The following is a 12,367-nucleotide window of genomic DNA, read 5'->3' as shown; positions in this document are numbered from 1 at the left end:
CTGTAAATGAGTTCAAGGCGAAGTATGATAGATACTGTGTGAATGTTGAATAGTTGTTCTTGACATGATGTTAGGGCCTCCCTCGATGAGTCTAAGGGCTCCTTGGAGTTGCTCGTACTACTACTACTACTACTACTACTACTACTAATAATAATAATAATTCTGGGACACTCTTTATAATGCATTTTTAGAAAGTGCCTAGTTACTTGACATATAGGCCTAAGTTCGATTTTCGTCGCGACGGGAGGAATCTTTATCTGGTCGATTTCAATCGATGGTGAGTTAGCCGATCTCATACGGAGGTAGCAGGGTTTTTTCTCCCGGAAACTCGGGTTTTTCATCCCGCATACATACAAATCGGCCCTTCAGAACACACGCAATTTACAGACAAAAATTACTAGTTGTGGTGGTGTTGGAGGTGGGCGGTAGATGGCGTTGATTCGTAGTAGAGGTAAGGTGTAGAGAGAGTTGAAGATGTCCTCCCGCGATGAGTCTTCGGACTCCTTGGAGGTATCAGGAATAATAATAATAATAATATGCCAGAAATATTATCTGTCATTCTGGTTCACTTTCTAACACAGATGGCGCATGTTGGAAATTAAATATGGCGCAGGTAGCGCAGGCACGTGTTCAAGAAGCTGTAAACAACATGATTCAAGATTTAGATAAAACGTGCTTACGAAAGATGCAGGTATTTGCTACCGACTTTCTGAATTGATTTTTGAGTAATAATTACATATACATATATAGCCCATGACTTGATATGAGATTAGGGATTTTGAAGCGATAGTGGACGGGGATCAAAATTTCACTGGACATGTTTCAGAAATGGGTAAAAGAACATGGAAGATCACTTGTCGAAAACCATGTTGACGTTATTTAATCATGGTTTATAGTCATATTATATCGCACGTACAGTATCTATTAATTATGCAAACATGGGAGAATAATTTTCGTAAGTCAGTTTACTCGCTTATCCATTCAAGGGTTGCTTAATTTGAGATTTGTTTACATGAACGTTGATAATTGAGAGAGCATTGCATTAATTTATATGTAATAGTAAACTGGCTGTATACAAGACCGTGTTCAAATCAGTTTTAAATTATGAAAGCTGGGTCGGATATCAAACACGTGATGAAAGAAAGTCACCATAGGTATATATTATTACGATAAAGAGCCGACAAGCTATTTTTCCGGCGGCGTAAATTAAGTTAAGGGGATAATAAATCGCTCATTATTTTAAAGCCTGATACGAAACCCTGAGATCGAAATCTAAGAGTTTCATGCCGAAGAACTCTCGGCGAGTCCAAGCGTAAGTCAACACCTGGGTGGTACAACACTAGGGCAACTCGTGTCAAAGGTGGAGCAAGCTCAGTTACTATCCTTAATATATTCTCATAATGTAAAACGCAGCTCCTAGGAGATGTATTACTGTTTTTCATTATGAGGAGAGGTCGCCACCCATACCAGTTTCAACCTTTATTGAGGTCTCATCAGTAAGTAGGTAGACCTGAAATACCAAGTAGGGGTATATGTAAGTTCGGTTCACTTAAACCTTGGTATTCCAGTCTACCTACTCACTGATGAGACTTCAATAAAGGTCGAAACCGGTCTGGGTAGTGACCTCTCCTCATAATGCAAAACAGTAATACATCTCCTAGGAGCTGCATTTTACATTATGAGAAAATATTAAGGATAGTGACTGAGCTTGCTCCACCTTTGACACGAGTTGCAGGTATGTTGCACCACCCAGGTGTTGACTTACGCTTGGACTCGCCAATAGTTCTTTGGCATGAAACTCTTAGATTTCAATCTCCGAGTTTCGTATCCGGCTTTAAAATAATGAGGGATTTATTATCCCCTTAACTTAAGGTATATATTGTTATTATTTTGGTAACCTCCATGGGGTCAACAGACTCATCATGGGAGGCAAGACATGCATTTGCACAGGGCAGCAAAGCTGGCATAAACTATACGAAAAATAAGGAAGAAGGGGCGGCAAAATTCCCTGCTACCAGCATTCACAATGCATTCCACTCAAAAAATCTACTACTCATGCCCTTCTTCACTGCATATTTCTACAACTTCCACGGATGGTCTCTTGTTCTTCCCATCTTAACATCCACTCTTTATAATTCCTTTTGTATTAATCTAATAAAGTCCCTTAACTAACTTGAAGATCTCTATCATATCTCCCCTTTTCCTCCTATCCACCAACCTCTGTAAACCACATTTCCTCAAACGCTCTTCATAACCAACACTCCAGAGTCCTGATATTACTTTGGACATTCATCTTTGGATCCTCTCCAGTGTTTTCACATTGTATTGAAAACCAGGTGACCAAATCTGAGCACAATAGCCCATATGTGGTCTGACAATGCCATAAATAGAGGCATCACCACTACCACCTGATCCCCCTACATCTCAGTGTACTTTTATCATAGTAATACGATGTGCAGTCTTTGTAACACTTGTAATGTGCCCTTGGAACTTTAGTCCGCTGTCTACCATCACTCCCAGATCCCGAATTTCATCCATTTCCTGAAGTATAGCTCCACAATATAGTATATAGTTTTATATCTCCATATCCTCTCATGATATTCATAATTTTTGTCTTATGGATCTTGTTTAATAAGATATCAGCAATTCCATGCATTGCTGATATCTTACCATTCAGTAACTGATATCATGGGACCCAAGATAGTATTCTCTTAAGTTGATAATAATTTCCAGCTTTTAAATTCATTTGGTAACCTGTCCTAATTGGAACATCTGTATAGTTAGCCACTTACCAGGACAGTGTGGCAGGATCACTGTCACCAAGTGATGGGAAAATCGCCACATTCTTAACTGAGACCCCTTTCTGACTCTGTGATTAAATCTAACAATCTCTGACATCGAACCTCTTTTTTTTTTTTTTTTTTTATAAAAAAAAAAAAAAAAAAAAAAAGAAGTTCGCTGCTTGAGGAAGTTGTTTTACAACAGCTCAATCAATTCTCTTTCCTTATTATTATTTAAACCTCCATGTAGTCAACAGACTCATTGTGGGAGCACTCAACCAGCAACATATCTATCATAATGAGCTTTGAAATTTTTACAGTACCTGCACTCACGACACACTCAGGCAATTCATTCCATTCAGTAAATCCCCATCTAAAAAATCTGCTCCTTACACTCTTCTTTACCACAACTTTTAGGGATGGCCTCTCGTTCTTCTCATCTTAACATCCACTCTTTTTATAATTTCTTCTGTATTAATCTGATAGAATCCCTTAACTGACTTGAAGGACTCTATCATATCTCTTTACCTCCCAACCTTTGTAATCACATTCTCTCAAACGCTCTTCATAATCAACACTCCAGAGTCCTGATATCACTTAGGTTATTTGTCTTTGGACCTTCTCTAGTGTCATATCACAATGAAAATTAGGTGATGAAATCTGAGTAAAATAGTCTACATGTGTTATTATTATTATTAGACACCACATCTCAGGGTCTTGCTCCCATTGATGAGACCTCAATAAAGGTCAAAACTGGTCTGGTAGTGGCCCTTCCCTTAATGCATAGCATCATACATGTCTGCAAGGAGATGTGCTTTGCATTATGGGAGATACTAAGGAAAGTGATCAGAGCTAACTCCACCTTTACCACGAGTTGCCTCAGACCTGAAAATACTTCAGGTGCAAACTTGATTTGCCTGCTTGTTTGCTTACTTGCGAAAAAGGATTAAAACCAAGTTTATAAAATTGCTCGGTATCTTTAACGTATAGTATACCCAAGGTAAAAAACTTTCTACATATATGTGTGTGTGTGTGTGTGTGTAAATTCATACAACAAACAATTGAAAACAACTGTATCTCAAAAAAGCCAAAGAGCAATTAACGAACAGCAATAAACAGATGGTTGTAGTCAAACTACAAGATGGGACCATAACCAGAGATAGATATGCTATAGCAAAAAAGAATTGAAGAATTTTACTTAGTATTATATCAGGATGATGAATTAAATGAAGGAGACAACTATGAAAGAGCTGAAGTTCCACAGATTCTACCAGAAGAAGTTATGTGGAGCATCCAAAGCGTGCAAAATAGAAAAGCTGTAGGTGAGGATGGAGTTATAGCTGAATTTCTAAAAGCAGGTGGAGAAATCATCTACAAACTCTTAGCAAAACTATTTACTTTCTGCCTGGAGAAACATGATGTACCAAGAACATGGAAGAAGGCTACCCTAATTCTGCTACAATTAAAAGGTGAGAGAAGACTTGTCAAACTATCAACCCATCAGTCTACTATTAGTGGTTTACAAAATGTTTACAAAAGTCTTAGCTCATAGGCTTTGTATGACTCTGGACCTAGCACAACCAAAAGAACAGGCAGGCTTTCAAAGTGGCTTTAGTACAATGGACCATATTTAAGTTGTACAACAGATTATTGAACTGTGTAATGAATATCAGTTACCATTATGTCTTGGTTTTATTGATTATGAGAAAGCGTTTGATTCAATAAAAACTTGTGCAATACTTAAAGCATTACGAAACCAAGTGGAAGAACCATATGTCAGGACCATCAAATCAGCATACACCAATTCATTTCAATGGAAACAACTCTATTGTGGAAATACAGAGAGGTATAAGACAGGGTGACACAATGTTGGAAGTTTTTTTCCCCACTTGGTTAGACTATAATAAATTTAGTTTAATCCTTTATCCAAGTGTAAGCAAACAAAGTTTGTGCCTGAAGTATCCTCAGAATTGAGGTAACTTGTGGTAAAGGTGGACTAAGTTCTCATCACACCTTGCCTCAGTATCTCCCATAATGCAAAGCACATCTCCTTGTGGACATGTATAATGCTATGCATTAAGGAAAGGGCCACTACCCAGACCGGTTTTGACCTTTATCACTACCGCTGGACTGGCTCCCACTGACGAGACCTTAATAAAGGTTGAAACCGGTCTTTGCTTTGCATTATGGGATATACTAACACAGGTGATGAGAGCTTAGTCCACCTTTACCACGAGTTGCTTCCATCCTGAAGATACTTCAGGTGCAAACTTTGTTTGCTTACACTTGGATAAAGGATTAAACTAAATTTATTATAGGGTGACACAGTATCTCCGAAATTATTAACGGTGTGCCTAGAAGAAATATTTGATTGGGGAAGGAAAGGTCTGAAGATAAATGGAAGATATTTAAGCCTACACTTTGTAGATGACAGCATCATCAGCCATTATCGATCCACTGCTGGATGAAGGCCTTTCCAAGATTACTCCAACACTCTCCGTCCATGGCTCTCCTTTTCCATGTCACTCCTGCAAATCTGATGATATTATCAGTCCACCGTGATTTAGGTTGTACAGAATCTCTTTATTTCTGCATGTTAAAGTCTTCTGAGTCATTGCTGTAATCTAAGTGATCATCACAACTTGTACAGTGTAACCTCTGAACTTCAGATCCTCCAAAAATTTCTCCAAGTGTATACTTTGCATTCCATTATTGGCTACAGATTTCAGAACCTTACACTTTGATATTGAATTGACAGTTCCATACTGTTGCTCACTCATACAATCTATTCATGTCCTTGTGTAAGGCAACAACATATGTTTGATCCCTCATCACTCTCTCCAGTTTTGCACCAACTGCAAAAAGTTGTATATCACCAGTTAAACCCATCCCAGTATCTTTAATATACAAATTAAATAACAGTGGTCCCAAACAGGTGCAATACTCCACTACTGACTTTACTCCTCTGGGATACTTCACCCCTTCATCCTCCCAATACACAACTCATACCTATCTGAGAATCAGTTGCATATCCAACTTGCTAATCTATAATCTAATTCCATCTGCTGCAATTTGGTTACCAAGGACTTCTCTTTATACTCTTCATGCAATTGATTATTACCATAACCCAGATCAAATTTGCATACAGTAGTTCAAGTGAGGTTTTATGAAGGCCTTTTAAAGAGGTAAAATGACTACTTTGTCTTTACATGTCAAGATTCATTTCAGCATTGCAATTATCCTCTGAATTGTATTTGCAGTCTTTGTTATATGCCCTTGAATATCAATTACCTTGTATACTAAAACTCCCTCACCTGAACAGTTTCTTCTAGCATAATCCCAGCAATATAATATGATATTGAATTTCTGATCACACCGAAATGCATGACTTTACATTTGTTAACATTGGACTGATAGCAATTTTGGTAACATAGATTGGTTAGTGTTAAGTTTGTAAAATCTTGCATGATAAGTAAAATGAGTTACTTATCGAGCTCGGTTTTACAGGGGTTTCAAACACATGTATATATTATGTAAAATGTGAAGTTAGAATAATATTTAAATAATTCCTTATATTCTTGTAAAGTACATAAAATAATTCTTGTTGAAAGTTGCATGAAAAACTAAAGAGAGGGGATTAAAGAAAATGAATCAGCAAAAATAAAAGTTTGCAAGGTCTTGTGAAACAAAAATAGGCATCCACATAGAGACGTTCGAAGAGAGAGAGAGAGAGAGAGAGAGCCGATATGACGTCATCACACCACAGGGCAATCATGGAAGCTTCAGTATTGAAACAAGGGATTAGAAAGATATTTAAGGGGACTGAGAGGGAACAAAAGGCTCTTTTTTTTTTTCACTTCCCTTCTCAGAGGATCCAGTTCCAACTGAGGAGACGTGGCTGTACCTGTGGGGTTCCTGCTTAATGCACAGAAGGATGAGGAGAAGGCTATTACCTGAGGACGTGATGGAGACTTTGGCAGCTCTTTCCTAATAAACCAATGGAAGATCATAGTGAATATGTCAATGGGATATCTCCCGGATATTATCGGACTGTTTCCAGGATGCGATCTACCACGTGGATGTGAGTTCTCCAGGTACAGATCAAGTGACCGACCAACGAGGGTAGAGACAGCCGTCGTCGTAGGAAGTCCGAATGAAGGATATCATTCGCAACTCTAGTTAAGAGCACTGCAGTTACCTATGGAGTGCCTACACAGTTATGGTACCTTGAAGTAAAGGAACAGAAGCAAGAAAATCCAGACTGAAATTTTATTCATGTAGCTGGACTGTGAATGTTAGCTGAAGAGAAAATTGTGCTTATAGAAAGGAGTTGGTTGAATTTGAGTTTAGAGTTGTAGATATACAAAGCAATATGGTTATGATTATGTACAAGGAATGGAAGGAACTGAATTAGATTAGAAATAAGTGAACAACTGCTCTTACATTGCAAACTTATTAGAACGTGCTAAGGTTACACGGAAGTTATGTGTTTAACAATTAAATGAATGTTAAATTGTTTCAGTATAGTTATGATTAAGAGAAGTATTTTCCTCACCATGAATGTATTATTTTGTAACATCTTACTAGTTAGCAATAAACATGTTGTATTTGTTTATGACCTTGGCTGATCTTTTGCCAATGCACTGTCTCAAAAATATTGCGAACCTGTGTGCATATTGATAGAGAATCGCGATGACTAACTGCCTGTGTAGATGTAATTTAGCTGTAAGATTTGCCTATGTTTCTTTTCCTGAAGTTCTCTGACTACATTAATTCAATTAGACTGGCACAGTAAATAATCAAACAAATTTGTCTAATTGAGAAGAATGAGAATTTTGGCGAACAGCTAATCGCAACTTGGACACATTAGAAACCTTATGGTCTGCTTTGTTTGCATGCAGCAGGAACTAGGGCCAAAGTTAAGAAAGGACAAAAAGAGGGTCAAAAAAAATTAAGGTAGAGTTAGCTTAAGTAAAGTGATAAAGAATCGATCATATTAGAAGCAGTTATTAATTTAACAATGGCTCGGTCGATAATAAAAAGCAAAAGAACGAGAATATAACAAATGGCGCAGTCCGACTAGGATTGGAAATCGAAATAACACATTTTTACAAGTGCCCACATATTTTTACAGTTCTCTGATGCAGTAATCAGATGTAGCACTTTTGAACTTCGTGTTCCCTCCATTATATGTTGCCACAGGTAATTATCTCTCAGCAGCTGTATAAATTCCATTTCTTTTCCTGCCTTTGACCACATTTCTCCTCCTAGTCTATGTCGCACTAGTTTAAATCCTTCCATAGCTCAGCATAACCCTTCCCCCAATCTTCTCTGAAGACACTAGATCCCTTGCATTCTATTCCTATGATCATCTCATCCTCACACAACCATGTCTCACTAATGCCTATAACTTTTGACCAAGTTGTGCTAACCAATTCCAAAAACTCACCTTATTTCAAGTACTTCTGGCATTAGTATACATAAACTGTAATATCTCCTTTACCCTTATAACCTCCCTTACACCTTGTGTTACTTAGTTTTACTAAAGTTAACCTGAGGTGCTACAGTTTGCATCATGTGATCACTCTCCCAGTTACTAACCTCTAGATTGCCTGGACCCATGTTCACCTGCATTACTCCTAAACATTCAAGTTTCCCCAACTTTTGCTGAACAATATTTTCTTAAGACTCCTGACACCAAATCCATTTAGATGCAAGCCATCTGCCTTATAGAAATCCTTCCTTTTATCATACTCACTTCACAAGTCCACAAACTCCACACCATTCGAAATGAATAATCTATGCACTGACTCATTCGTGATCATAGTGCTCCATCTCAGCTCGCCTCTATTATATCATGGTAACAGACTCATAACTTTTACTTTCTCACTCTTCTTTTTCACATGCACTAGCAACTCTTTCATGTCTTTGCACATACACTTCTCACCTGCTAAATCACTTGTATCAACCAAAATTAACATCTCTTTCACCTTAACTTGCTGCATCTTTACAGCATAACTGACATTCTTTATCTTAGATCCAGGAAAACATGATTTCATCACACGTACTCAAGGACCCCCTTCTATCAGTGAATCAAAATACAAAATCTGATTCTCATTTACATGTTTTCATTCGTTCATGATCTGCTTTCTCTCCCCTTTACTCTGCTTAATTGTGTCTTATTCAATAAATTTATGTTTTTGTTTAGTATTGAATACTATGGCTATAGTTCTTTTATTACCCTGATGAATATTAGCTGAATAAATCATCCTGTACATCTTTCCTGTGTAATTGAAAGGAATTTGTTTCAGAACTCTGTAATGTCTACATAGTACTCCTGCAATGTTATGTTAGTATCACTTCTTTATTTTAAATTTATGTTTCATATGTTGGTGTTTCCTATCTTCAGTTTACTGAAGATGTTGCAAAAACAATGTGTACATGTCATTTGATTGTTGTTCTGTCATTCATATGCATGTAGTTTAAGCAAGTAAATAAAATAGTTTTTTTTCCATTTCTGCTCTTGCTTGAGATAATCATTTTGTTCTTGTCCATTCATTATCCAAATGGATATTTGCTATCAAGTTGCACCATAGGAGGGTGAAGATTAGACATAGGGATCAGAAACCTCTGTTAGATCTCTGTATCCTTTAAAATCTCTGAAGCCCTCTCCACTTATATCGTTTTGATACTTAAGTGCTTATTGCTACAATTGTTATTATTATTATTATACAGGCACATCCAGGAAGTCTGAAGACTCATCGCAGGAGACCCAATCTATCATACCTCTCCTTGAACCCATTAACAGATTAAAGCACTCACAACTGACTCTGGCAACCCATTCCACTCATTCACAACTCTCAAAGCAAAAAAAAATATACTCGCACCCCCTACTAACTACACCTTGATTCAACTTCCATTGATGACCCCTTGTTCTAGTCCTCCCTCTAGCCAAGTGCTGAAACATTTCCCCTGCATCTCTCCTGTAAAACCCTTAAAGCCACTTAAATGTTTCTATCATATCCTCCTTTTTTCTCCTGTCAACTAATTTCTGCAATGTACATACCTGCAATCTATCCTCATAGGGAACATTCCACTGGCCACTCACCATCTTGGTCATTCACCTCTGAATCCTCTCCACTGCTTCCTTATCCCCAAGAAACCCAAGGGACCATACTTGAACCCAAGTAATTCAGATGTGAGTGTATCGAGGCCTTAATAAAGAGGAATAACTTCCTTATCTCTGCTTGTTAATATAGAGATAAGGAAGCCAAGTAATCTTATAGGCTACCTTTGCAACCTTATCTAAATTAGCAATTTAGATAGCAATCAGCAAGTGTATGTTTTGATTGTTATCAAATCATCTACTTTAGATTGTATTGATTGTACATTAACAAAATAGAACCATTAAGAAACTAGGTTAAAATTAAGCTTGTAGTCTTTCTCTCTCTCATCCACAAAATGTTAAAACTGATATTAAGTGTTAAGTGATACCAAGGTTGAAGTAATGCAGAAGTCATATTTCCATATACAACTAGCAAAAAGGTGTCACACCTCATTACTAAATATTCTGGATTAGACATAGATGTTGAAAGTTTTTCCACTTCGTTATACTATAAATTAAAGATGCCAAGAAATTATATTCTTGGTGTAATCCTTTATCTAAAATGTCTGCATTACTTCAACCTTGGTATCACTTATAGATCCATTTCCCACTGATGAGAGCTCAATAAATGTCGAAACCAGTCTGAATAGTGACCCTTCCTATAATGCATAGCATTATACATGACTGAAGGATATGTGCTGGAAGTTTTTTCCCACTTGGTTAGACTATAATAAATTTACTTTAAATCTTTATCCAAGTTTAAGCAAACAATGTTTGCACCTGAAGTATCTTCAGGACTGAGGCAACTCGTGGTAAAGATGGGCCAAGATCTCATCACTCCTTGTCTCAGTATCTCCCAAATTTTAAATTAAAAGAAACACACATATTAACCACAGTGAAAATTATTTACTTGTAAATATTTCATCATAAGTATCTTAGGACAGTAGTTTAAACAATAATAGGAATAACATATACAGTTAGAGCGCATGATTACAATAGAATCTCATTAAACGTGCGTAACGTATTACAGAAGTAAAAAAAAAAAAAAAAAAAAAAACTAATAATAATTGTTACACAATTTTGTATGACAATTTCCCATACTTTAGGAATAGTACGTATGTCGTTGCATTTAAATTTGGTCTGTGTAGTAAATTATGAAGGGCTTCAGAACTTTCTTTATATAAACGTTCATGTTTATATAAAACCTGGCAGAGAACACTTGTTTTGCTAATCTTTCCTCGCCCATTCTGTTTAAGTGACCATACCACCTGAGGTTAGCTCTGCTTATGCATTCCTGGATGCTGACAATGTCAAGTTCTTTCCTAATATCCTCATTTTTAATATGATATTGCCATTGATGCCATCTGTTCATGCCTATAATCTTTCTCAGGACTCTCATCAGCGGTCTCTAGTCTTTGGTCAAGTGTTTTACTTCTGACACCCAGCTCTCAGATCCATAAGCTAAAACTGGTTTAAACACTGTCTTGTATACAGCTAATTTAGTGTTCCGACTAACTTCTCTCTTATTCCATATGAATTTATTCAATTGACTTCCCACCATACCAGCTTTGCTGATTCTGTTGTCTATTTCTATATTTAATTTACCATCTTCACTAAAAATCGTGCCTAAGTAGCTGAAATGTTTTACTTGTTCCACAGGTTCCCCATTCACAACACAGTTGACATTTTCAATGATTCTGCCTATTTTCATTGTCTTTGTCTTTTTATTGCTGACCTTCATACCATATCTATTACAACAGCTATTCAATTTAGTCAGGGAATCTTGCAGACTCGTAGCGGATTTATTGATAAGTATAATATCGTCCGCATAAAGCAAAGAGCTGACATTAACATCTCCAATTTTGATATCATGTTTAATACCACTTTCCTTCATAATGTGATCCATATAGATAATGAATAACAGAGGGGATAATGTACATCCTTATCACACACCAGATTTAACATTAAACCATCTTCCTGTACTTACTTCAATTCTAACTGCTGACTTACAACTCAAATAAAGACTAAGTATTGCTAGATATAATGCCCCATTGACACGATATAACTGCAGCGTATTGAATAGCTTCTCCCTTGGCACCTTGTCATATGCCTTTTCCAGATCAACAAAATTTAAATACAGATCTTTGTTATATTCCCATGCTTTCTGGACTATTTGTCGTAAAGTAAAGATTTGATCCTGACAGCCTCCATTTGGCCTGAATCCAGCTTGTTTTTCACCAAGCTTTTCTTCCACAATTCTTCTCAACCGTTTCTCAAGTATGCTTGCATAGTTCTTGCCAGGAACACTCAGTAGGGAAATACCTCTGTAATTCTCACATTCAGTTTTATTTCCCTTTTTATATATTGGTACTATGAGAGCTCTACTCCAATCATTGGGAATTCGTCCCTCTGTCCAGGCATTCTGAACTATGCAGTGCAGCCACTGTAACACTTTTATACCACCATACTTCAGCATTTCTGG

The 12,367-nt window shown here is 37.0% G+C and overlaps 1 protein-coding gene across 1 annotated transcript in view; it reads left to right on the top strand.

The window, feature by feature from the left end:
* Nucleotides 1–491: 491 nt before the first annotated feature.
* Nucleotides 492–12,367, top strand: part of LOC150106357 (TIM double twin CX3C motif protein-like) — a 43,575-nt gene continuing 31,699 nt past the window's right edge. The window contains exon 1 of the mRNA XM_090392396.1: nucleotides 492–691. Coding sequence (XP_090248522.1) covers nucleotides 605–691 — 87 coding nt within the window. The 5' untranslated portion in view covers nucleotides 492–604. The remainder of the gene's footprint in view (nucleotides 692–12,367) is intronic.

The sequence above is a fragment of the Typopeltis vanoorti genome, chromosome 5 (assembly GCF_054136105.1).
Source record: "Typopeltis vanoorti isolate ZY-2024b chromosome 5, IOZ_Tvanoo_1.0, whole genome shotgun sequence".
In the NCBI taxonomy this organism is placed as follows: domain Eukaryota; kingdom Metazoa; phylum Arthropoda; class Arachnida; order Uropygi; family Thelyphonidae; genus Typopeltis; species Typopeltis vanoorti.
Note: the sequence above shows the minus strand (reverse complement) of the source record. Positions and strands in the feature narration are given on the sequence as shown.